Source organism: Loxodonta africana, chromosome 4 (genome assembly GCF_030014295.1).
Source record: "Loxodonta africana isolate mLoxAfr1 chromosome 4, mLoxAfr1.hap2, whole genome shotgun sequence".
Classification (NCBI taxonomy): Eukaryota; Metazoa; Chordata; class Mammalia; order Proboscidea; family Elephantidae; genus Loxodonta; species Loxodonta africana.
The window spans coordinates 159,296,334-159,324,186 of NC_087345.1; the positions used below are offsets into that span (position 1 = coordinate 159,296,334).

At 37.2% G+C, this 27,853-nt stretch overlaps 1 protein-coding gene across 2 annotated transcripts in view; it reads right to left on the reverse strand.

Moving 5' to 3' along the window:
- NSUN6 (NOP2/Sun RNA methyltransferase 6) overlaps positions 1 to 27,853 on the reverse strand; it is a 61,065-nt gene that overhangs the window by 29,920 nt on the left and 3,292 nt on the right. The window contains exons 3-6 of one of the 2 annotated variants that reach the window (XM_003410559.4): positions 21,401 to 21,480; positions 9,279 to 9,388; positions 7,285 to 7,438; positions 3,806 to 3,887 (exon numbers count right to left, since the gene is read on the reverse strand). In XM_003410559.4, the coding sequence (XP_003410607.1) occupies positions 3,806 to 3,887; positions 7,285 to 7,438; positions 9,279 to 9,388; positions 21,401 to 21,480 (426 nt within the window). Of the gene's footprint in view, positions 1 to 3,805; positions 3,888 to 7,284; positions 7,439 to 9,278; positions 9,389 to 17,390; positions 17,586 to 21,400; positions 21,481 to 27,853 lie in introns of those variants that run through there. The other variant, XM_023548886.2, reaches the window with a different exon arrangement.

Consider the following 27,853-nt stretch of genomic DNA (forward strand, 5'->3'; position numbering starts at 1 on the left):
TGTTTGTGGCAGCTGGTTATGTTATGGAAATATTCTGTGAAGGTTAAAATATACAAATAAAACAAAAACAAATAAAATTCCGAGGATCCACTCCAGACTTGCTGAATCAATCTCTAAGGAGATACCATATAAAAGCCCTGATAATATGATAAGGGCACTTCACCTCTGTTGTATTCTTCCCAATGCCTAGTAACCCTAGTATAACCATAAGAAAAACATCAGACAAACCCAAAGTGAGGGACATTCTACAAAACATCTTAGTCTCAAAACTGTCATGCCCTGAGGAAAAAAAAAAAAAAGGAATGGCTGAGAAACTATCACAGGGCAGAGGATACTAAGAAAACATGAAGACTAAATGCAGCGTGGAATCCTGGACGTGATTCTGGAAAAAGGACACTCGGGGTAAAAAAAAAATGATAAAAATCCAAATAAAATTTGGTAAGTTACTATGCAGGAAATCCCAACTTTATTGGAATTTCCTTAACAGTAACTTACCAATGCTGATTTCTAAGTTTTGGCAAATGTACCTTAGTAACATATTAGCATTAGGGAAACTGGGTGAGGGGTAGACCGGAATTCTTACACTAGCTTTGCAATTGAATAGTTCTAAACTTTTGGTCTGTAATTCTAAAATAATTCTAAAATAAAAAGCTTATTTTAAAAAATATCTCCAGAAGCAGGATGTAGGTATTCACAATTTTTTAAGTTCCACAAGTGATTTGAAGCCTACTACATTTTTTTTTTTACATAGGGTCGTTTGAGTTGGAATCGACTCAATGGCAATGTGTTTGGTTTTTTGGGATTTTAATTTACTTCACAGAGTCTGCATGACTGGTATAATGAACAGCAAGGCTCCCTAGTAAGCCAAGACCTATGAAAGGCCTTAAGTATCTTTCATATTTAGACATAAATTAATCCCTACACCACAATGAAAATTATAAATTGAGGCCACCGTCAGCTCCTTAGCTTTTAGAGAAGTGAAGCATGGATACTGGTTTCCAAGAGAAAAATTCACTTTCAGTGTGTTACTGAAGTGTCAGCATCTATCTCAGTGACTGAAAGCCTTGGAAAAGCGCTCGATTTGGAGGATGCCGCTCATGCTGACGTACTTTCAGCGACTTTTTAAATCAACAGCCAGGCCTTGTAGTCATTTGAGTGCTCAAGTATGTTTGCAAAGAAAGGCAGCTTAATTGTTTAATCTAGATGTTCCAATACGTGTAAATGCGAAATGTATATTATTTTTGAAAATCATATATCCAAGAGTTTAAGAACAATAATGAATATAAAAATTCCATATTCTTTTTTAAAAGTTAACTTACTCTGAGCATTTTTTTTTGGTAACTCACCTTAGGGAAACTAATATCACCTGGCTCTGGATCACCTAGTTCTGGTCTGGGTTGAATTTAGGCTATTTAGATTTTACTAGGTCAGATATATGAAGAGTCAGTCTGGTGGTACTGAACTAGTTTGAAAAGGGAGATTTAATATAAAAAGATCAACTAATTTCTTATACCAACTAAACATTGACACAGAGTTCTGGGAAGCAGCAAAAAGAGCATTTGGGAAGCATGTTGTATATACAAATTTGCCCGCTACCCCTCCCCCAGATTCAGTTTATGACTGGGGCCCAGGAAGCACATTTTAAGTAGTCCCTGCACGTGATTCAGATGCAGGTCATTTAAGGATCATATTCTGAGCCCTGGCATAAAGTCGAGCACAGTCTTTTGAAGTCAGAAAAACCTAGGTACAAAACTGGTTTTGCTGATGTCTATCAATGTGACACTGAGCAAAATACTCATTTAAAACCAAAACTAAACCCGTTGCAGTCCAGTTGATTACAGCTCATAGTGACCCTACAGGACAGAGCAGAACTCCCACATAGGGTTTCCAAGGCTGTAATCTTCACAGGAGCAGGCTGCCACATCTTTCTCCTGCAGAGCAGCTGGTGAGTTCGAACTTCAGACCTTCCCACTTGCAGCTGAGCTCTTAACCACTGTGGAGCAGGGCTCCTGACCACTCAGTCAGTGAATAATCACTAAGTGCCCACTATGTCCTATGCACTTTACCTCTCTCGTCTGTATTTCCTTATCTATAAAATTGGAGGCTTTTAAGGACTGGAGCCCTGGTGACGCAGTGGTTAAGAGCTCGGCTGCTAACCAAAAGGTTGGTAGTTGGAATCTACCAGCTGTTCCTTGGAAACCCTATGGGGCAGCTCTACTGACTCCATGGCAACACGGTTTAAGGATTAAATGAAACAACGTATGTACAAACACTTAGCACTTTAGTAAGTTTCAGTGGCCAATCAATGGCCGTCAGAATAAATCACATAAAATGAAACAGCTTCCACAAGGGAAATGACAAAAGGTTAAGCTCCACCCTCAGATATAAAAGCTTTATTCCAGCAGTAGAATCTCATGTCCCTTGCTCTTAGGAAGCAGACCACGCTCCATGGTGCTGTCTGGACACTAAGAATTACAAAATGACTTGCTTTTATAGTTCATAAAGGAATCAGCATCAAGCTGATTTGGGGGCTAGGAAGACAGCTATAGGTAGCAAGAAAATTAAGAAAATATTTGCACTGTACTAGATTTTGCTTTTTTTTTTTTTTTTTCCAAAGCCAAAACTAAATAATGGGATGAGCAGTCATCTGGCCCTTTACCGTCAGACCAAAGGGAAAATAATACTGCCCTAACTGGTAGTCATGTGAAGAAGGCACAGACACCAGTAGCAAGACTCAGGACTGGACTGTCAAATGTTCACAAGTGTTTGAAAGAGGATTAAACAGAAAAATAAACTAGCAAGCAAAAATACTAAAACTAGACAAAAAAATCCAAATAATTTACAAGCAATTTTCAGGCTTTATATCCTTTTTTTTTTTTTATATATCCTTAGGTATTATATTATTGGAGCCCTAGTGGCAAAGTGGTTAAGAGCTATGGCTGTTAACCAAAAGGTCAGCAGTTAGATTCCATCAGCCACTCCTTAGAAACCCAATGGGGCAGTTCTACTCTGTTCTATAGGGCCGCTATAAGTAGGCATCAACTCGATGGCACCTGGTTTTTTTGTTGTTGTTGTTGTTATATTATCGCTAATGTAGAATTAGATAATAAACATAAATTTGTTTTTCTGTTTGTTGACACCAGATGTAATCTCTGAATTTATAAAAATGCCTTTCGGTTAAATACTGGACCAAGTAGAAAATGACATTTGGACTTAGGTCTGAGTTCCGACATTATCACATATTGTGTGAACTTGATCAAGAAGCTTAAGGGGTTTAATCTTCAATATTTTCACCTTATATTGAGTGTCATAACAACAGCAAAAACAACACTATCTAGACAGTGGCATGGAATGAATCAAATGAGTTAATGTACAGAAGTACTTAGTAAACTGGACAAGGTAAAACACATTATATCACAATCGATAACCACCCGACAAAAGACTGACAGTAATAAACCATTTGGGTCTTATGCAAAGTTACAAATTAGCACTTACATGTATGCCAAATATCAAGTGTATGCACTATTTAAAGATTAATATTCTGAGACCTGAAAAGAGCAGTAGTTATAAGAAGGTACTATTTAATCACTCTTGGACAAAAGAGGGTAGAAAAAGTAGTTAAAAATCAGTTAAGAGAAAAGGAAGAGTAATAGGTTTTGTTTCATACTGCTAAATCAAAGGCAGATCAGAAAATAAAAAAATAAACCAAAAAATACATTAAAATAAATTAAAAACAAACTCAGATTTCAAAAAACTAACTGAAGGATGTTTTAATGTCATTAAATATATTTTTATAAATACTTACCTGTAAAAATAAGTAACTGGGTAGTACATTGTCAAATGAAGGGCTGAGATATACAGGTTCTGTCATTCTTATGCCTATTCCTCTGAAAAGTAGAAAATCTAACATTAGTCTATATAAATTACAGAGTTAGAAATATGAAGCTATGTTTCTAAAAGCATAGCCAAGTAGCATGTCAAATATAAGGTCTTCTGCCTTTTTAGAACCTCTTTTATCCAACACCAAAATACTTAAAATATTCCTGTGAATTGTTTTGAATTTTTATATGCAGCAGTGTAGGAGACCGTCAGGATAACTAAAAAAGGACAAAGTTACATAAATGTTTCTTTTAGGCACAAATAAGTTTCTTTAGAGATTTGAATAGATCGAAAAGCAAAGAACACCCGAGTCTTCATTTTTTTATTCATTCTACTCTTTCTGGTAACATTTGTGATCATTATTAGCCTTTTAATTCAATAAACATTCTGTAAATGCTTCAGTCTTCAAGGCACTGTGCTAGGCAATCATATGAAAAATGAAAAAACTCTTCAAACCACGCTGATGCTAAGCAATGACAAACATGCTGTACTGCTCTCCCTCTGATCTCATATAGAGTAACAGCTAGGTACTGACACAATCCTCAGATGATCTTTTCCACAGGAGGATCCAGACTCAGGATGGCAGGGTAGACAGTGACTTGTGAAGACGGACAACAGAATCTGAGAGAGGTTATCAGAGACTGCCAAAGGGAGAGAAAGCACACAAGTACTGTTAGAGAAAGCCAAGTATGGCCTGGTGTATGAAGCCAAACCAGAGAAAGCAAGAAAAAGGGGAATCAAAGCAGTGTTTCCAGGTTTAGAAGGGTGGAAAAAAGTACAATCTAATTATAGAGGCAAGGATAAGAATCAGAATTTAGACCAGGTACAAGGCCAGGTATAAGGGTGCAAGCCAAGAAGAGAGTTCAAGTAAGGCGAACAAGGATAGAGTCCTCAGATATAGTACGGAAGACAAGTTCATAGACAACACAACTAGCTTATGAACTGATCTTGGCAGAGAAGCATCTACATGGATGGTTTGTACCCTACTTGATGCTGCTCATTAGAGTGAAATAATTTCTGTAGATGTTTGTAGACTGTGACTGCAGGGAGTATGACTATGAACTCCCCTCAGCTGAACTATGAACAACTCATCTTCAGCACACAGTAAATATTAACTTCTTTTCTTCCTCTCCCATCCTCTTTACCTCTTCACACATTTGTTTACCTCTTGAGATCTCTGAATGTGCTTCCTACTTTTAATCAAAGTTAAGCCTCTCTCTCTCTACTCCAGGCAGGATCAAGTCAAGCCACTGTATTCACTTCCCAAATAATTCCTGCTCTGCCCCCCACCCAAAAAGGAGACTTCTGAAATGTCACAGCCTCATATTCAAAAGTCAGTCCTTTGTTGAGACACCTGGTGCTTTTACATTGATCGATATTTCACCTCTCAGAGTCTAGACCCATTACCGAATGCCCTGAATTCCAAGACTTGACCATTCCCTCATAATTTAAATGGTTTTCTGACTTGCAGGTTCGCAGTCCTTTGAAAAAGACTGAAACTTTAACATTTAATTTGTCCTACCTAGTGGCGTAGTGGTTAAGAGCTATGGCTGCTAACCAAAAGGTCGGCAGTTCGAATCCACCAGGCGCTCCTTGGAAACCCTATGGGTCAGTCAGTTCTACCCTGTCCTATAGGGTCACTATGAGTCAGAATCGACTCGACAGCAACAGGTTCGACCTAGCGCTCTAAGTTCTGGTCTCCCTTTGACTATTCTCTTCTGACCATGTCTACTGGCACCAGTGAGTCCATCTATACAGTATTTAACTTAACATAAGAAAGATAATTTAAGCCAATTATTGTTCAGGTATGGGATCATATGTGCTTTTTTGTAGTGATGTGATATCTCTATGTAATACTGTATAAGATCTTATATAACAGATTGTTAGTAAATTAATCTACCTCTATGAGTCTTTGAATGATTCAATCCACCTGGAATTCAAAAAACCAAAAGGCGCAAGTTCCCTAATTAAATAAACCATTAATAGAGCTGGTTTTAAATTCTGAAAAGAATATAAGTAAGCATCAGCATGTATACAATATTATTTCTTTGTTACGGACACATGCTTTTTCTAACATAGAAAGAGACTGCAATCACAGTAGAACAACTGAATAAAATGAGTTAAAACCAGTATTTTTTTTTTTTAAAGAAGGCTGCCTCCTACTCCCATCAACAAAGAAGGCATTATTTAGAAATGTCTGCCATGGCACAGTAAATGGCACTACCATATTAAGTAAGACAACAGGATAAAGAGTGACCCACTAACAATGAACTAGAGAAGGCAGTCAAAATAGCAATTTTCTGTTGCAGATGCACAAATAAAAGATAAACACAACATACGCATATATACGATCTTTGCATTCATAAAGCCTATTGTTAGGGGGTGTTGTCAATTTCGACTCAGAATGACCTCCTGCAACAGAGCAGAACTGCCCCATAGGGTATTCTAGGCTGTGATCTTTATGGGTGCAGACCTCCAGGTATTTTTCTCACGGAGCCACAGGATGGGTTCGAACTGCCAACCTTTTGGTTAGTAGCTGAGTGCTTAGCCATTGCACCACCAGGGCTCCTTGTTTCGGCTATTTGGAAAGTACTGCTAGATCTGGGGAATCCAATAGTCTGTTTCTTCAAAAATAATTAATTTTAACTGTAAATCCAAATTGCTGCAACATGAAACACTGTTCTAGGAATCAAGGATGTGGTCCAGTCCTAGAAGGATAAACTCACAGCTTTCAGCAGGTCTATGTTAGCAGCCAGCTCTGGAGTAATGGAGCTGTCCAAAAGAACTCCTAAAACAGGATGGAAGATCTAAGTAAATAAAAGCATGGATGGCCCATGGGTTCAGTTTATTTAGATGCACTAGCGATCAGAGATTAAGAACTAACTATAATTTAATTCAGTTTGAACAAATGCAAATGCACATTTTTAACTATAAATATTCAGGGAGTTTGTTGTTCTGGTAAAATATGTTTTTCATTTTTTTAAATTTTTATTGTTAATTTATATTACTATCACAAGGTTTTCCTTTCACATTATCAGAACGTTAGAAAAGATCTGGAGAGGTCATCGAATTCACTCTCTATGAAGATATTCTATAAATAGTATTATTCAAAGATATAAAAATATTCAACACAATTCAAAAGGCCAAGTAAAATTATTTAACAATTACAGTATGACTGTTTGCTTACTTGAGCTCTTCAATCTGACCACTTTCTCTCTTTCACCTAAAAACATTTTTTTCCAAAAATCATGGAAACACAAGCTAAATAATTTCTTACCAGTTGAATTTATACCAAAAAATGTTATTTGTATAATGCAACTAGATACATTCTTAAAATTGTTTTCAATTTTCTTTGAACCACAAAAAGGATGCTTGTTTTCCCTCATACAACACCTGATGACATACTTTAGTTCAGGTAGCCCACTGAAGAGTTCTTTGCGGCTTAATTCAGAAATTCCATTTCCAAGAAACACTTTTGTTCCATCAAATTCTTTGGCTCCTTTCTTACATTTTCCTTTAATATCAGAGTATACAGAAATAACATCTCCAGCTTTCATAACTAGAGAAAGAACAAAATTAGATTACACTGGACTACATTTTGGTGTGAATTTGATGAGAATCTATACTTTGTGAAAGAATTTGACAGTGAAAATTCTCTAAGCTAGACTAGGAACCTGTAGCGGTAGCAATAGAAGGTATGAAGTAGTTCACTATTCTAAATAATTCTTAACAGAAAATCTGATCTTTTACCTTTAAATTTTCCCTAAAAATAAATCTAATTGAGGAATTTTTTTTAGGGAAATCAAATAGAATAGACTTCAAACCATACTACCTCAAACAAAAGTCTTCAGCTGAGCAGAAAATAAATATCTTCTACTTATCTTTCCCAAATCTAACATTCCCTAAAAGATTCCATACAAATCTTGATATTTTGACTCAATCCTCAAAGTTCTACATTTCCTTCAAAGAGTCCTCAAAAATGTCCATTAAAATCTCTCTAATAAATATTCTTAAATTCCAAAACCCTATTGGTATTTCTTTGTAGTTTTGTAGTTATATTACTATTAAGGCAGAAATTTTAATAATGAACACATTCATTGTTCATATACATGTAGGTACACACACATACATTATTTTTTATGTGTATAAACTTAGAACATATTTTTTGTGTGTAAACTTAGAATATCTTGAAATTATATAACATACAGTTGATTTATGACTGATTAAATCTAGTTTTTATCATCTCTATAAACTGTTTTCAGTAACAAATTCCAGTGACATTAATAAATGGGAAACTGTATTCTCTTCCAACAAACATTTTAAAATCTAACCTATTATGAATGTGTTGAGCCCATTAACCTAACAAATAGAAGTAAGCAGCCTATTAGCTAGAGTTAGAAGGACTGTTAAAATATGCTGATGAAGGGTCAATAAAATTTGTTTTATAAAGGGCCAGTAAATATTTTAGACTTCGTGGGCCATGTTAATGTCTCTATTGCATATTCTTCTTTGTATTTGTTTTACAGCTTCTTAAAAAAAAAAAAAATCTTGACTTGCATGTCATACAAAAATAGACCATGGGCCAGACTACTAGCAGGCAGTAGTTTGCCAAATCCTGACATTGACCAAATTATTTATTTCACAGACAAGGTAATTAAGGCCCAGAGATTAAATAATTTACTAATAGGTCTACACTTACATTTCTTGATTTTAAGTACAATAAGGTACCACTGAACCAACAGTACCTAACTTATTAAGCTTATATAATATGCTATCAACTGGGTAAATAAATTAAGAATACTAGGTTTCATCCCAATGTTAAGATTCCAGGTTTTGAGTGTTACCCTCACAAATGATTAACAGTAGTTCTGAGGTTTTAGAATAATGGAGTGAAGAGTACAAAATGAAATCTCTTTGATATTTTAAAACCAAAAACCAAACCCATTACCATCAAGTCAATTCCAATGCATAGCAACTCTATAGGTCAGAGCAGAACTGCCCCATAGGGTTTACTAAGGCTGTAATCTTTATGGAAGCAGACTGCGCTATCTTTCTCCTGAGGCTGGTGGTTTCAACCACCGACCTTTTGGCTAGCAGTCAAGCTCTTAAGCACTGTGCCACCAGGACTCCACCCTCTCTATTTATCAGTAAAGATCCCCTAAATAAACACCAACACACTCTTATATGGACAGTAAAAAACTGCCAGAAAACCTTACATAATGCTGAATATTTTAGTCCATATTAGACAAAACCCTGCCTGGCTACACTAAAGGTAAAACTTGACAATACCTGAGAAAAGTAAATCTGAAACATCCTGAATGATAATTCAACTGGATAAAGACAATAAATTTTAGAGCCCCCTTTTTTTTTTTTCAGAGAAATCAAAACACTATACTTACATTTTGAAGCTGAAACAATTCCTGGAACGTAGACATGGGCTCCTCTTAACACTGCGTTGCCACACTGGGCTCCAACAATAGCCTCACACTGTTGTTTTTTTATATTCTTCCTAGAGAGGTAAGATAAGAGAAATTTAACAGAGTAATATATCTCCAAAGCTTAGTAACCTTCTTCTCAACGTTTTAATCTAAACCCTAAAGAAATAACACTTTAATCTTAACTGTCCTGAGATAAACCACTAAGGAATAAGTTAGAAAAAGAAAGCTAATAAAGAGGGATAAAAATAGAGAATTAGTTTGGGGGGGAGGGAGATGGGCACAAGAAAAAAGAAAAAAATAGAAAGAGGTCCATCTAGTGGAAGGCAATAAAGTGGCACCAAAAATCGCTTACTTAATACATCATTTAACAAGCATTATTGTGTTCATAACAGCATTAGGAGAGAAGAGGAACAGAGAAAGTTCCTATTTCCAAAGACTAAAACAGGTGCACATTTAAGAACAAGAAATTTCTAAACATACAAGAAATGTCTAAAGTGATAGATTATTGCATGGTAAATTATGACTATTTTAAACTACATCAACAATGAAGATAAATTTTTTTTTTCTTTGCTGTCCAACTTTTTTGAGTGTCTTGCTTCCTTCAATTTCTCACCTCCCTTTCATTCCTCAATTAAAATCTGGCCCAAGTTATCAAATAACACTTAACGAAAGGTATAAACACCCTAAATGCCCATGAAAGGATGAATGGATAAACAGAAATGTGGTACATACATACAATGGAACACTACTCTGCCAGAAAGAGAAATGAAGTCCTGATATATGCTACAACATGGATGGAGCTTGAAGACATTATGCTGAATGAAAGAAGTCCATCAAAAAAGGGCAAATTTTATATGACCTCATTTCTATAAAAAGACAAGAACAGGCAAATGTATAAGGACCAAAGTTTATTAGTGGCTATCACGGGCAGGAGGAAGGGACAAAGAAAGACTTATTGCCTATGGAGCACTGAGTTTTTGTTTATGGTGATGGAAAAGTCATATTAATTACAGGCAATGGTTGCACAGCCAATCGTAATTGATGTTACTGTTGGATACCTGTAAAACGCCGAATTGGTAAATGATGTGCAATATATATTTCTACAATAACAACAAAGAAGAGCTGCTGAGGCTGCTTATGTGCAACCAAATACCTCACAGGATATGGTTTCTTGGTTTGGAAATTTAAGGTCATAGTTTCATGGGACATCCCAGTTAATTGGCCTAATATCATTTTTAGGGTGGTTATGAATCAGAATTGACTCAACAGGAACAGGTTTCGGGGTTCTACCTCCTAGTTCATGGTGTAGTGCCTTGGGTCTTAAAAGCTTACAAGCAGCCATCTAAGGTTCAATTGGTCTCTGTTCACCTGGAGCAACAGAGGAAGAAGCAGAGTCGGGAAAAGGAGGAGAAAATGGAAACTGTGGCTAACTGCTTCCATGAACAACTGCCTATTCTGCCATGAGACCAGAAGAACTGGATGGTGCCTGGCTATCATTACTGAAAGTTTTGATCAAAGATTGTATAGAAAAATTCTGAACAAAAGGGGAAAAATGCAGAACAGAGTTTCAAATTCTCATGGAATCCTGATTTTCTGGAGCCACTGAGGCTGGATGAATCCAGAAAATTATTGCCTTGAGATAATCTTTAAACTTTAAGTCAAAAATACCGCCTGAAGTCTTCTTTAAACCAAACAATAGTTTAGCTTAATAAAGACTCTCTTCCTTGAGCATTGTGCTCTATTAAAGAACCATCTATATGGGATCAAATTGACAACTCAAAAAAATAGATAAGAAGCTTAGGGGGCAGTAAGTTTATGTTAATGGGGGGAATAATTTGAAAAAGAAGAGTGAGAATGGTCACACAACTTGAGGAATATAATCAATGTCACTGAATTATACTTCTTGTAGAAACTGCTGGATTGGTAAATGTTTTGTTGTGTATATTCAACAACAACAACAAAAATCACTTAACTTCTCAGCTTTATACTACTCCTCCCTAGTCCCATACATTCTCATTGCTCATTTTCTTCGATTACTTCTTAAAGAAGGGTCACTGGTGGTTCACTGGTAGAACTCCCCCCTTCCATGTGGGAAACCCTGGTTGATTCCTGGCCAATGTACCTCATACGCAGCCACCACTAGCAGCTAACAACAACTCCATAACTTAAAGAGGCTCACTTCCCCCAGGTTCCAAAACAGGCTGTTTCTTTACACCTTGCATTCTGTCCCTTAGCAATCTCATGACTTCAATCATCAATTACAAAATTGTAACATTTAGCCTTCTAGACTCTGAAATTGCCTGCCAGGTAGCTATCCAGAGATGTCCCACAGTTACTGCAAACTCGGCAAGTCCTTTATTTTCCTCTCAACTGCTCCTTAAATCCTTGGCACCACCCCAAATCTTTTCATCCTCCTGTTTCCAATCTTGAGCAATGGTATCATCATCTGCCTGGATAACCAGACTAGAAACCTCAGCATTATCTTGAACCCCTTCTTCCTGGGCCTTCACGTTCACTGAATCATAAAAACATGCCACCTCTCGTTCTCTGGTAGGTCTTCTAGACCTGTTCCCCACCGCACCCACACACATCAGATCCACATCATCTCTTGACTGCTGAAATAACTTCCTGTCTTTTACCTTTGGTTGCTTTTAGATCTTCTTTATGTCACTGGTGCTCTGCACTTTCACTGGGAAGTACCTAGACATGGATTTTTTACTTTTGGCTTCAGGTTTCATTGTGCCTCTTAAATCATTCATCAATTCTGTAAAATTTCCATCACTACATTTTTTAATATTGTCTTTTCCCCATCATTTCTATTCTTTACTTCTGAGACTCAATAGAAACACCAGGTGCCTTTTCATTCTGTTTTCCATGACTCAATTTCACTTCCATCTTTTCAATTCTTTATCTAGCTCTGCTGCATTCTAGATAATCTCTTATGAGCCATCTGCTAGTTCAAATGTTCTCTCTTTAGTTAGGTCTAATCTGCAATTTAACTCATGGAATGAGTTTTTAGTTTCAAAGATATTTTCATTTCTAGAAGTTTTATTTGGTTCTTTTTTTAATTCTTTTATTTCCTCTTAGCATTCCTGCCTTTTAAGATTTAGTTTCCCTCTTTTGTTTTTAATCATTTTAAGCAAATTAATTTTTTTAGTGCAATAGATTTTATTGTTGATTTAAAGTTGACTATGAAGTTTTTTTTTTTTTTTTTTTAATATGTAATTGTATACATTTTAGAACATAATGATTACTATAGGGTATAGGGTAATGCTATTCAGCTATACGCATCCCCTCGCTGATGGAGTCAGCTTTGCTCTTCCCTGAAGCATGCTGGGGATGAATTCGGGACGGACTCAGGTTAAGGTACAAGGCCGGGAGTGGCATGACTGGGCCAGCGGCCAAGGCCGAGGAATACCTTAGCAACAAGAAGGAAAACATCTGGGCCTGGACATGAAGTCCCTGGGAACACTGACTGCCCAAGGATGTTGCAGAAAACAGTGAGCCTTGGTCCCAGCTAGAATGGTATATAAGCCTGGGTCCCTTGCTAGGTGGTTATCGAAAATACTCTAGCTGGCCGCCACTGGAGAGCAGCTGCTTGCCCGTGTCAGTAACTTTCCTTGAATAAACTCATGAATCTGGAAGTGGCTACGTGTCAGTTCTTCGAATTATCCGCCAGGACGCACAGTGAGCGTCTTTCCTTGCTGGGGCTGTCCCCCAACGTATTTTATTTCATGTTTTGTATTGAATATGCATGTCCAGTCTTAAATTGGAGGTGCAGACATGGTTTAGTCCATACAAAAAATCTGAACAATTGCACCCAAACTGCAATGGAATTTACTGAAAGATGCTAAAAACTGTGTAAAAACATCTTGGGAACACTGTCTGACCTCCTCCGACCCCATAAGGGGGAAAGAGAACCAAGATCAACAGCGCAAGGCTGACTTCCATGAGATGGAAGCCAGACAAGCCTCCTCTCTCCACCAACTTTACTAATTCTGACACCAACCATTCTACACACAGCACTCTCTAATTCTCTGCTGGGTTCGATAACTCATTGCAACGGCCACAAAGAACTCACAGACCATACTAACAATTATGGGGTTTATTAGGGAAGTGCCAGTTACAATTCAGCTCAAGAACACTCAGGATACAGTTCTTCCTTCAGGGCAGCCTCTCTCCAGCTGTGCTGGCAGGCATGCCTCTCCCTGGCTCTCAAGTCTCTGCCCAAAGCACTCAGCTTTCTCTCCCCGTGGGCAAGTAAGACAACCAAGCCTCCTCCTGCTCCCGTGTCTCTCCTTCCTTTGTGGTGGTGGGCTCCTCCTCTCTGCTCTGTAATTGGCTCTTTTAAGGCAAAACTGACCAATTCCCCTGGCAGGCACAATTACCCTATCACACAATCACCAGGGTGAGAGTTATAAGACCACGGCTAAAAAGGCACACACAAAAGTAATTACCACCACAGACTGTAATTCTATAATTTTGTTTTTGTTTATTGGGACGGAGTTTTGCCAGTGTCATTGTAAACCACTTGTAACGGTACTAGGGGAGGGTAGTTAAGTTACAAGAACACAGAGATTGTTAGGTGCTGGGTCAGCAAGCTGCTCCTTGCACCTGGGCTGCAACTGCTCCTGTGAAGGAAGGAATTCCCTAAGGCATGGTTTCCAAACCCAGGTGCAGGTTAAAATCACCCGGGGCGCCTTTTTTTTTTTTTTTAAGTGAATAGATTTTTATAGTCTCTATCAAAAAAAAAAAATTTATTTTTTATTTTTTTATCAGATAGCTCTATTTGCTGAAGTTTTGGGGGAAATCTAATCCTGCAGTTTGTTGTATATACTGATGATTCACACTCATGATGGTTCGATTGCTTGTGTAGCTTTTACCTACGGGGAGAGTGTGTGGCTTGGATTGAACTGTGCCACTCCACAGTAGTTTTGCTTGCCTTCTGCCAAGCACCTCAGGAACTGATTTGGAACCTAATTTTTACGTTACTTTCCCAGTTTGCAGGTTCCAAGATCACTTGGGTAGTATGAATTTAAATTCTACACCTTTAAGGCAAGGACCCATAGTTCTACATTTTCAAAAGAAATATATTCCACCCCCCGCCCCACGCAAACCTTAAGGCAAGAGAGATTCACTTTCTAATTAATGCCTTGCACTGACTGCTGGGTGTTTCTTGCCCCTTGGCCCTCACATTAACACCCCGTGGTTAAAAGCAAAGCCTCTATTAGGAGACCAACCACTTCCACCCCCATTTCCCCAATATAAGCTCCCAGGCTCACTTCTGTTTTCACTTACTTTTCATTCCTAACCCCTGAATACTTCACTTATATTCTTAATCACTCAACTATGCATTTTATGGCCTATATTGTTATTTTTTACTTAGCATTCACAGGTGTATGTAGCAGAAATACTTTTAGGTTGACCAGCTCACCATATTCTTAGAAATGAAAGACTCTAAATGTCTCCAACTTTGCAATTCTTCTTTTGAAAATTTTTTTTCAAATTTTTCTTTTTTACTGTAACCTCAATGTAAGAAATACACTTAATATCACAATTCTATACACATATAGGTATATGTACGTGTGTGGGTGTGTGCATGTGTGTATATATTATACACTTATACTTGTAATATTTCATGAGACAATACCTTTATTACGTGTAATGCAAAATGATCTATAATAAAATATGTCTTTCTTTTAAGAAATGCTCATAAAAACCCATTAAATTGATTTCACAATCCACTAATGGATCACTATCTGCCTGCATTTCGGAAAACATGGCTTTATGCTACTACCAGTATTACATTTCTAAAAGACAAATCTGATCATGACTCTAATAAAAAAATATTTAGCTCCTACATTCTGTGCAAAAAAGGAAACAATCCTTAATAAAATATCCCTTACACTTCATAGCTTGCCTCGCCCAACTTCTTCTGCCTCATCTTTCACCAACTCTCTGAAAGTCTGTTCAACAGCCAAACATAACCCCCTAGTGCACCCATGCCCACCGTACCTCCTCATTAGCCCAGTTCCTACTCAAATTGGCTAAACTGAAACATCTGCTTGGAGAAAACCTCTTATCAGTTTCCTTGCACTCAGTCCTTGCTCTTCTATGCTCCAAAGGCACTTCATTTATACTTAAACCTGGCACTTCTGAAACGGTGTTTACGACTAAGAGAGGCTTAAGAACAAAACACAGAATGCAGAACAAAAACACACACAAAAAAAATTATTAAAAAAAGGATACTAGTATGCAGAAGACTTAACATATCAGACCTGAGACTATGATTCTTAGAAAGGCCTGCCTGCAAGGTTGGCCCTCAGTAGTTGTCTGGAAACTTGCCCGATTAACAGTTCCGAACACTGATATAGAACTTTCTCTAAATAACAGGAGTGACTCATGGTGCCTACAGTGTTTGTATAAATGATATAGAAGATCTGAGTCAGCTTCTCAGCTAAAACCCCTTCCAACACTTCCCAATAGACAACAAGGGGAATAAGAAGCTAGAGAAAAACAAGATCCAGTCAAAATCAGTTTACTAGCTGGGTTGGGTTAGCTTCAAAAGCGTTCTAAAGTAACCTAAGCCTCATTAAGACCTAACTTGAATATTAAGATCCCACCCCAGGTGGAGCTTATCTGCCATTTTCTATACATACTAAAAGAAAAAAAATCCAATTTTTCTTATTGCACCTGCACAGCATGATAACCTATGTAGTCCACGATGTTTGCATGTACTGCCTTGTGAAGGATGGTATAAAAGGTTCTGCCTCCCTTTCTTTGGAGAACTTGATTTGAGGAATACACCTCCTTGCTCCTTGCCTGCGCACTTGGAATAAACGCCCTATTTCCTAGCCACTCCTCACTTCCATTGACTCAAAGCCGCACTGGGTGGGACTTAAATTTTGGTAACACAAACAATATGGTTTATGCTGAATGCCTACTTTCCTTCTGGGAATCCGGAATTTTGGTACATGTAGAAAGAGGGTATCTACATGACCTACCCCCAATAAAAACTCTGGGCACTGAGTCTCTCACAAGTTTCCCTGATGGACAACTACTTCACACTGCCACGATCCACTGCTGGAGGAATTAAGTGGGTCCTGTGCGACTCCACTGGGAGAGGCCTCTTGGAAGCTTGTGCCTCGTTTCCTCCAGACTTTGTCCCATGAGGCTTTGGGTTCACTGATTTTGCTCTTCTATCTTATTAATGTGGGATCGTGCTGGTTCAAGAGTAGAATTATCACCTTCCACAAGAGAGACCCTAGTTCAATTTCTGGCCAATGTACCTCATGCATAGCCACCATTCATCCTGTCACTGGAAGCTCACACGTTGCTATCATACTGAACAGGTTTCATCAGAGCTTCTAGACTTAAGTGGACTAGGAAGAAAGACCTAGTGATCTACTTTCAAAAATCAGCCAGTGAAAACTCTACGGATCACAACAGTCCGATCTGCAACCATTCACAAGGATGGTGCAGAATTGGGCAAAGATTCGTTCTATCGTGCAGGGGTCACTATGAGTCTGGGGCCATTTCATGGCAGCTAACAGCACCCTGTCAATATAATAAATCTTAACCAGGAGTATGACTACATGCTGAGTCCTATGAGTACACTCTAGCAAAGCACAAAATCTGAGGGTGGTCCTGGGGCCCCCAACACAGGTAGTAGCTACACTGGAAATTCAACACACAAAGTACTGGTGTCCTTATGATACAGAATACAGAAAATTTAACAGAAAAAATATTCAAAGAAATAATTCCTAAGACATGTATCTAGTGATTAAAAAGTTATACTGTTTTTCAGTAAAAACTGAGGGAAAATAATCAAAACCGAGCTACATCCTGGCCAAGTTTCTGGAGTTCGACGAATAAGAATCCCATTGATATTCAAACAGAATTGAAGATAAAAATCAATCCTCATTACTCAGATTTCATATCTGTGAATTTGCTTATTTGCTAAAATTTATGTGTAAACCCGAAATCAATATTCAGGAAGCTTTCAAAGTCATGTGTGGACATACTAAAAGGGTTAAAACAAATTAGAAGAAAGGAAAAAATAACAAGTCAAACCTTTTGCCACTGAGTTGATTCCAACTCACGACAGCCCTATATGTTACACAGTAGCACTACTCCATAGGGTTTTCTTGGCTGTAATCTTTACAGAAACAGATTGCCAGGTCTTTCTTCTGCAGCATCACTGGGTATTTGAACCACCAACCTTTAGGTTAATAGTCAAGCACAAATTGTGCCACCCAGAGGTTTAAGTCTCCCTGTTGGAAAAAAAAAAGGGGGGGTGAGGTGGGTGGGGAGACTTTCTTCCTCCCTTTTCTTAGAGCATCTACTTCAGAAAACTTCTAAGTTCTTTCTCCACATCTATGACATGTATGTGGATAATTTTAAAGGCTAAATAAGACCTGGGAGCCATCTCTTTGAAATGTAATCAATCAAAGAAGACAGCACCCTTACCTCCCAGTTTCCTAGAATGGCAGAAGCCTAACTTCAGCTGGCACTTGATTCCAAGTTGCAGAACTACCTTCAGTCATAAAGACAAGAGTGATTCATTTCTTTCCTTTGGATAAAGGCAATTAGCAATGGTGGCTATCCCAATTACCAGGTCAATTTAGGACGAGCTATGCATGAAAGAAAGTGAATACAGCACGTATGGGATGAACTTTGGGGTAGGACAAGGAGTGCTGTGGACCTGCTAAATGACTATAGTCATCAACGAAGAGATTAATCAAGATAAAGAACTCAGAAATAAACTGTACCATGAAGGATTAAAAGTAAGCACTAACTCCATCTGAATTATGCTCAGAATATTAATGTTTTATTAAATCTTTACAGTGTTAAATAACTAACACAGTAAATAAAAATTGGCTGGTGAGGACCACGGAGGAAATTTAAGTGTGCGAATATCCTCATTTTGTATAGTGGAAAGTCAATAGATACTAACAGTCATGATGAGTTTAAAAAGCAAAGTAAGCCTCTTGTCAATTTTATAACCCGGGAATGTCTTAGAAATTAATGATGTGCTCCTTTTACGAACTAATGACAGGTATGTGGATCAATAATTCTAAATGATTTTTGAATACTTTCCTGCAGTAACTCATCGTTTGTATTTATAGTTCACTAACAAGGAGTCCGGGTGCTGTAACAGTTAAGCAGTTGGCTGCTAACCAAAAAATTGGTAGTTCAAACTCACCCAGCGGCTCCATGGGGGAAAGACCTGGCAATCTGTTCCCATTAAGATTATAGCCTAGAAAACCCTGTAGGGCCATTCTACTCTGTCACATGGGGTCACTATGAGTCAAAATTGACTCAAAGGCACTTAGCAGCAATGTTTTAATGAGTAGTCTAGAACACAACATAGGATAAAAGGATTATTACAATCAGGTAAAAGTTAAGAGGTATAGTAAACCATTAAAGTTAAATCATTTAGATACTTTTAAAGAACCAAAATGGCCAGTATCGGCAAGAATGAAGAATAAGAATCTCCCATACATTGTTGGGAACATTAACTAATAAAATTTTTTAAGAGAACAATCTGGTAATATACCTCAAACTAAAAAAAAAAAAAAAGAATAGATCTTTGAACCAGCAATTCCATGACTTAGCAATTTACCCTGCAGACATGACTGCACAAGTACACAAAGAAATATCTTAAGACTAGTGACTGCAACACTGCCGGTTAATAATAAAAAACTGAAAAAGAAAAAAAAAATACTAAATGCTTCTTAACACAGGACTAAAAATTAAAATTGAGATAAAGGACACAATATATGACTACGCAGGTATTAAAAAGAATGAAATAGCACTAAATATAATCATTGAAAATCATGGAAAGAGGTAAAACAATATACCCTTAATTAAAAGAAGAGCAAAGTTGCAGAACATTATACATATAATATAATCTGTTTTCCAAAAATGCATTCAGGTATGCAGGTATACACACTGGGACTACCCAGAAAAATTCAAATCCATTCCTCAGAGAAACAGCATTGGTAAGTGGGATGGGAGATGTAATGGAAGATTACGTTCATGTTTATATACAATTCTAATTTTTTATAACAAACTTGTCTTATCTCTATAAAGGAAAGAAAATCCTAACTAAATGCTATCTTTTAAAAATATTAAATAAAACTAAAGAATAAGGAAAGGATATTTAACAGAATGAGAAATGAACAAATCTTGGACCTAGACAATTGAAATTCTGTACCTAAACTAATGCAATTTTGTATCCTCATAAGAAACATGACCTTAAAAGACTAAAGAGTGTGATATACTATAATAACTGGTTGAGTGAAAACTAAATAAATATTAGAAATTAGAAGAACAGTGATTTCCTGGTTAGGGTGAGGGGATGGGTGAGCAGGGAGTATGAGAGAATTTTCGGAAGTGATGGAAATGTTCTATATCTTGTCTACATGGTTGTACACATTAGGCAAAACTCAGCAAACTGTATACTCAAGATCTGTCCGTTTCATTGTGCACAAACTTCACCTAAAAAACTGAACAGAGTAAGGAGCTTATAAAATCAATTTTTTAATTGCATACATAATAAATGTTTATAGTAAATAATAAATAAAACAGAGCTGTTGTAAGTAAAAACCTCTTCTTCCTCATCCCTTTTCTCCCAAGCCAACCTCTAATGAATGAACCACTGTTAACTGTAAAGTATATCTTTCAGACTTTTTTCTAAAATAAAAATAAATAAATGTACATACCTATGTCGTTGTTACCTGCCGTTGAGTTAGCCCCCACCTCAGGGGGACCTCTGCATAATGGAACAAAATGCTGCCCAGTCTTGCACCATCCCCATGATTGGTTGCGGACTGGACTGCTGTGAGCCACAGAGTTTAATCTGGCTGAGTTTTGGAAATAGGTCACCAGGCCTTTCCACCTGGTCAATCATAAGCCTCCACTGAGAGATGGGTGGTGGCTATGCATGAAGTGTACTGGCCAGGAATGGACTCTGGGTCTCTCCCACGGAAGGTGATAATTCTACCACTGAACCTCTACTGCCCCATCCATACACATACAGTTGCATATATTTTTTAATTGCAAAAAGTAATTATCTTACCCATATTGCTCAGCAATTTGCTTTTACACTTAACAATTGATCACGAACATCTTATCAGTGCATATAGCTCTTCTACATTAAAGAATAAGCCATAATTTACTGAACCAGTGCTATACTGTTGAACCTTTAAATTACTTTAAAGTTTTAATAAAAAAGGTATCTTTATACTTATTATAAATTTTAGGAGTTAAAAAAATTATACCATAATTAAAAAAGAAAGTTACAGGTGAGTCAATTCTGACTTGCAGTGACTCCATGTGCATCAGAGTAGAACGATGCTCCATGGGGTCTTAAATACATATGGATATTTTGATAAATCACCAGGTCTTTCTTCTAAGGTAACTTCGGGTAGACTCAAACCACCAACCTTTCAATTAATAGCCAAGCGCATTAACCATTTGTACCACTCAGGGACTCTGTACCATAATTAAAGATTTTAAAATGTTCCTTAGAAATAGAACTCCCATAATAATATAAAAGCCTTTTTTTTTTTTTTCAATTTTCAGACATATGTCTTTCTAATACGTAAACGAGTAGGACAGTGCCTGGCATGTAGTAAGTTAACACGGTTGTTGAATTAAAGAAAAAAATTCTAGAAGCATCAACAATGGAAGTAAGGTTTATTAGTCTGCATCTTTGTTGTAGCTAAAAAAAAAAAAAAGTTTTAATTTGGCATTGAAACCTTATAACAAATACAAGTAAAAAATTTAAAAAATGAAGCTTCTCAGAAAGTAAAAAAAAATTCAACCACTGAACTAAATGGACCCCAGATGTACTATTCTCAAGGTATTTAGACCCATGTCTAGTCTTTTTTCTTTTTCGGTAATATTTTCCACGATACAGTAAAAAAATCAACATTTACGAACCTGTGAACACCTGTTTATCTATAAGGTGCTAACATTGCAGAAACTTAGAATTATCACCAAGTGGTAAAAAAGACTCCTGTGACAATTTTTTTTTCTAATTTTAGACATAATTTGAAAATGAAATAGTTACAAACCTAGGTCCAATAACAGGAATGAGTAAGACATCCTGAAGGTCTGGATGCTGAAGAACAGGCACACTTAATCCATTAGACTGCTGTGTAAACATACAGACGAAACAATCAATATATCTGATAAAGTTCAATTTATGGAGATTTCACTATCATTCTCTACCAGAGCACCAAGTTTGGTTTGGGGCACTTGCACTTTATCCCATAGGATACTGTAAGAATAAAAAAAGATCTCAACACAACAAGATTTCTCTATAACTTGATTGTGAAGTATCCTGACTTCTTTACATAGCTCAGTCTTGCTTACTGCCTGGATTTGTAAACACAATGTTTACCTTAAGTGACATAACTTTGAAAGCCTATATCTGAATTAGAATCACACGTAGTCATCATTTAAGAAAAGCTTCTGAATAGAACAGTAAACATGAAAGTTATTTTACACATGACTAAATACTATTTGGAATCCCTGGTAGCGTAGTGGTCAAGTGCTACGTCTGCTAACCAAAAGGTGGACAGTTCAAATCCACCAGGTGCTCCTTGGAAACTCTATCTACTCTGTCCAATAGGGTCGCTATGAGTTGGATGGACTTGACGGCAGTGGGTTTGGTGGATGGGTTATCAACACTACATGCCCTATCGGTTTTGGTGAGAGAAACAGAGGTTCTGTTTTCAGATTTTGGATTTTCAGTTTGCTCAGCTGTCAGGCTGGAAACAGGTGCAGAGCCAGTGGTATGCTAGAGCCAGCTCACACAGGCTCATGACAGCCAACTGTGTGAACCTTTTCCCAAATCCATGGTCGTGGTGGCTGCCTGAAATCAGCCATAGTGGGAGTATTTACACCTTAGCAATTGGCAATCACTACCAATCAGGACTATTTTTCTCCCACAAATGAGCTGTTAAACATGTACTAGCGTATCAACAATGCAGGCAGGAGATAACTGGGAACTCCACGTAGCAGAATAAGAGTCCCTAGGTGTAGCCAACAGTTTTTGCTTGACTACTAACCTAAAGGTTGGTGATTCAAACCCACCCCGTGGTGCCACAGAAAAAAGGCCTAGTGAGCTACTTTTATAAAGACTGTAGCCAAGAAAACCCTATGGTGCAGTTCTACTTTATAAAACGTAGGGTTGTCATGAGTTAGAGTCAACTTGACAGCAACACGTATATATGTATGTACGCACAGAGGACTGGATGGCAGGGACTGTGTAAACCTGTCAGAGAAAAAAAAAAAAATACATGGAATTATCTGAGAACAAGTCTCTGCTATGTATGCCAGGGATGATCAACTTATTAATTTTCATATTATTACATGCTCTTCTGATAATGTGGCTCTTCTCATAATGTGGTCTCCTATAAAAAACTTGAAATTTATAGCATTGTTCCTAAGGACAGTATGACAAATACTCCATAGAGGTATTTAGATTAAATAAAAATAAATGAATCAATGCCAATGACAATTTTCTGAAAATTTCTGAACGCCATACATAGAATAAACTAGCACAGGCTGTGACATACAAATTAAAAAAAAAAAAAAAACCCTGTTGCTGATTCCAACTCATAGTGGCCCTATAGGACAGAGCAGAAACTACCCTACAGGGTTTCCAAGGAGCGGCTGGTGGATTCAAACTGCCAACCTATTGGTCAGCAGCCGCGCTCTTAACCACTGTGGCACCAGGGCTCCAATATACAAATGATAGCCCTTAAATCACAATGTTTGCCTCTGCCCCTTAATTTAAATACAAATTGAGTAGAAATAGGTATGCTATACCAACCAGTTACTTTTTGTAAGGGATTTAACAACTATAATGTACAATTATGAAGTACCCCCTCAGGTTATCAGTTTTCCTCCATCTTTCCTTTCTTTGGAGGCAAATTTCAGTGTAAAGTTCGTGAAACACAAAATGAAAAGCTACTGAAAACAAAAAAATAAGACAACTTAAACAAGATAAATCAAATCTGTTTGAACTCATAACATGCCATTTCATAATGCTATTTCACTTGTAGAATAGAGTAATACACCAAAGCTATTTTATTCGCTGAACAAAAAATGCTTTGTATTGTTTTATTTTAAAAACATATTCTCATCTTCCCAATAAATGGTGCAGGGACAACTGGATATCCACATGCAAAAGAATGAAGTTGAACCCATAACTCACGTCACACACAAAAATTAACTCAAAATATATCAACAACCTAAGAACTAAAACATAAGGCTCCTAGAAAAAAACATAGGGGTTAAGCTTCTCTGTTTTGGAGCTTGTATTTGGCAATGGATTCTTAGATATGACACCAAAAACACGAGCAACAAAAGAAAAACTAGATAAAACTGGGCTTCATCAAAATAAAAAAGAACGGAAGACTTTTGTGTACCAAAGGACGTTATTGAGAATGCTAAAATACAATCTAAAGAATGGGAGAACACAGTGAGAAACAATTTCACTCCCACTAGGATGGCTAAGGAAAATAAAAATTTTGGCAAGGATGTGAGGAAATTGGAACCCTTATGCATTGCTGGTGGAAATCCAAATGGTACAGCCATTGTGGAAAATAGTGTGGCGGTTCCTCAAAAAACTAAAAATAAAACTAACATACGACCTAGAAGTTCTACTACTAGGTATACACCCAAAAGACTTGAAAGCAGAGACTCAGAGACATACACCAATGTTCCTTGCAGCACTATTCACAATAACCAAAAGGTGGAAACAACCTAAATGCCCATCAACGAATGAATGGATGAATAAAATGTGGTACATACATACAATGGAGTACTGCTCAGCCAGTAGAAGAAATGAAGTCTTCATACACGCTACAATATGCATGGAGCTTGAAGACATGCTGAATGAAATGAGTCAATCACAAAAGGACAAATACTGTATGACCTCATTTACATAAAAAGACAAGAAAAGGCAAATGTATAGAGACCAGAGTTTATCAGTGGTTGGTTACCAGGGGTGTGAGGGAGGGGGAAAGAGCTAGGTTAACGGTGACAGAAAAATTGCACTGATTAAGGGTAGGGCTGCACAGCCAGTTATGTAATTGCTGTGAATAAGTTGTATACCTGTAAAAAGGTGAATTGCCAAAAGTTGTGTGATAAATATATTCACAACAAGTGACAAATTAAAAAAAAAAAGCAGAAAAGTAGCTGCCAAGGCTGCTTATGTGCAACCAGAGCCTCATGGGATTTGGTCCCTTGGTTTCGAGGTTGAAAGTCATGGTTTCATGGGACATCCCAATTAATTGGCCTAATAACATGTTTAGTGCTTCTGTTCTACATCCTAGTTCGTTCAGTAGTGTCTGGGGTCTTAAAAGCTTCCAAGCCACCCGAGGCATGGCAATTAGTCTCTATCTGCCTGGAGTAACAAAGGAAAAATAAGAGTCAGAATAGGAGGAGGATATGCAATGTCCGGCTAATTGCCTCCATGAACAACTTCCTCCTTTGCCATGAAACCAGAAGAACTGGATGATGCCTGGTGACCCTTACTGAACACTTAGATCGAAGATTCTAAATAAGAATTCTGATCAAAAGGGGAAAAAATGCAGAACAGAATTTCAAATTTTCATGTACCCTAGACTTTCTGGAACCATGGAGGATGGATGAACCCCTGAAACTACTGTCCTGAGATAATCTTTAAAACTTAAACCAAAAATATTCCCTGAAGTCTTCTTAAAACCAAATAATCGTTTAGCTTAACTAGTAAAAAAGGTCTGCATTGAGCATTATTTTAAGAGCTATCTATATGGGATCAAAGAGATAACAGCGATTTGAAAGATTACATAGGACCCTTAGAGGGCAGTGAGCTTATGTTAATAAGGGAGGAACAACTCAGAAAAGGAGGGTGAGAATGGTTTCACAATGCAAAGATTGTAACTGATGTTACTGAACCGTACATGTAGAAACAGTTGAATTGGTGCATGTTTTCCTGTGTGTATTCTCAGCAATAAAATAAATTTTAAAAAATGTTCAAAACTAAAAAAAAAAGAATGGAAGAAAATATTTGGAAATCATATATCTGAAAAGGGTTTAATATCCAGAATATAAAGAACTCCTTCAATTCAACAAAAAGACAAAAAAAACAATCAAAAAATGAGCAAAGGACTTGAATAGACATTTCTTCAAGAAGATATACAAATGATCAAAAAGTACATAAAAAGATGTCCAACATCATTAGTCATTCGGAAAGTACAAATTAAAAACACAATAAGATACCACACCACTTCATACCCGTTAGGGTGGCCGTTTAAAAAAAAAAAAGAAAACAGAAGTGTTGGCAAGGATGTGGAGAAATTGGAACACTTATCATTGCTGGTGGGAATGTACAATGTTGCAGCCATTGTGGAAAACAGTTCGGCACTTCTCCAAAAAGTTAAATATAGAATTATTATATAGCCCTACTTGAGTATATTCCACCCTTGGGTATATACCCAAAAGAATTGAAAGAATTGAGAGTAGGGACTCAAACAGGTATTTGTGCACCAACATTTAATGCAGCGTTATTGACAATAGCCAAAAGACGGAAATGACTAAGTATCCATCAACAGATGAACGAATAAAAATGTGGTGTATGCTACAATGGAATATTCTGTCATAAAAAGGAACGAAGTTCTAATATATGGTATGATGTGGATGAACCCTGAAAACATTATACTAAGTGAAATATGTCAGATAAAAGAACAAATATTTTATGATTACACTTTTATCTAGAACAGGCAAATGCATAGAAACAGAAAGTAGATTAGTGGTTACCAGGAGCTGGGGGTAGGAGGGATGGGGAGTTTGTGCTTAATGGGTACAGAGTTTCTGTCTGGGGAGATGAAAAAATTTTGGGAAAAAATAGTGGTGATGGTTGTACAACATTGTGAGTATAATTAATACCACTGAATTATACACACAAAAGTAGTTAAAATGGCAAATTTTATGTTACATGTATTTTACTACAATAAAATTTTTAAATGGATATTTATAATGATGACCCTGGAATACTGTAAGATACTCTATAGAATAACAAAATTGGGTAAAATTAATATAAAAACAAAAAGAATATATTCTTTATATTTTTCTAATTTCCTAATTTTATTAAAGATAATAAGGGATATCTGCATCTATTTTTCTATGTCAATTAAAAATATGATCCTACAGGTTTTCAGTGGGTACCTCTCTACCCTTGTATTCATCTTAGCTCTGCATTCTGCAATCTTGATATGATATTTATTACAAAATCAGACTTTTAGGGTTACAAAGGACCTCTTCTCATTCATTTTAATGATAAAGCAACTAAGGCCCAGAGAGGTTTTGTGGTTTTCCCATTCATTAAAACTTAGTGAATTCAGAATCAGAAGTGCCAGGTTCAAGTTCTAGCATTACCTCTTACTATGTAATCTTGAACAATTTAATATTCATAATCCTCAATCTCCCTATTTGTAAAGTTGGAACAGTATTACAGTAAAACCTGTGAATGCCAGAACCTGTGTAAGTGGAAACCTGTCAGAGAAGGAAAACTCAAAACACTTTCCACTAAAACAAGCAACAGAAAAGCGGTAAGGTTGCAACCTGTCAAAGTTGAAAAACTTTAACACCCGGAAAAACAAGGCAGTCCCATCAAGTTCTGGCTCTCACATTCCACTGTACATTAGTTATAAGGTTTTAATGGAAGTAACATGCCATAAATTACAGAGCACTGTTATGGACTGAATTGTGTCCCCCAACCATACCAAAAACCAAACCCATGGCGTCAAGTTGACTTCGACACATAGGGACCTTATAGGACAGAGTAGAACTGCCCCAGAGGATTTCCAAGGCTATAAATCTTTATGGAAGCAGAGTAACACATCTTTCTTCCATGGAGTGGGGTGGCTTTGAACTGCCTACCTTTTGGTTAACAGCCAAGCACTTTTCCCACTGCGCCACCAGGGCCCCCAACAATAACCCAAAAAAACCCAAACCCAGTGCCATCGAGTCAATTCTGATTCATAGTGACCTTGTAGGAAAGAGTAGAACTGCCCCATGGAGTTTCCAAAGAGTACCTGGCGGATTCGAACTGCCGGTCCTTTGGTTAGCAGCCATAGCACTTAACCACCACGCCACCAGGGTTTCTGCCCCCAACAATAGGTATTGTAAATCCTAACTCCTCTACCTGTGGAAGGAGTCCCTGGGTGGTGCAAACTGTTAAATGCTTGACTACCAGCCTAAAGGATGGCAACTGGAGCCCACCCAGAGATGCCTTGGAAGACACGAATCTGCTTCCAAAAGGTCACAGCCTTGAAAACCCTATGGAGCAGTTCTACTTTGTTTAACACATGGAGCTACATGAGTTGGAATCTACTTGATGGCAACTAACAACAACATCATACCTGGTGGATGGAATCCCATTTGGGAATAGGTTTTCTTTGTTATGTTAATGAGGCCATATCAGAGTAGCCTGATCTAAAAAGCCAATCACTTTTTAGATATAAAAGAGCATA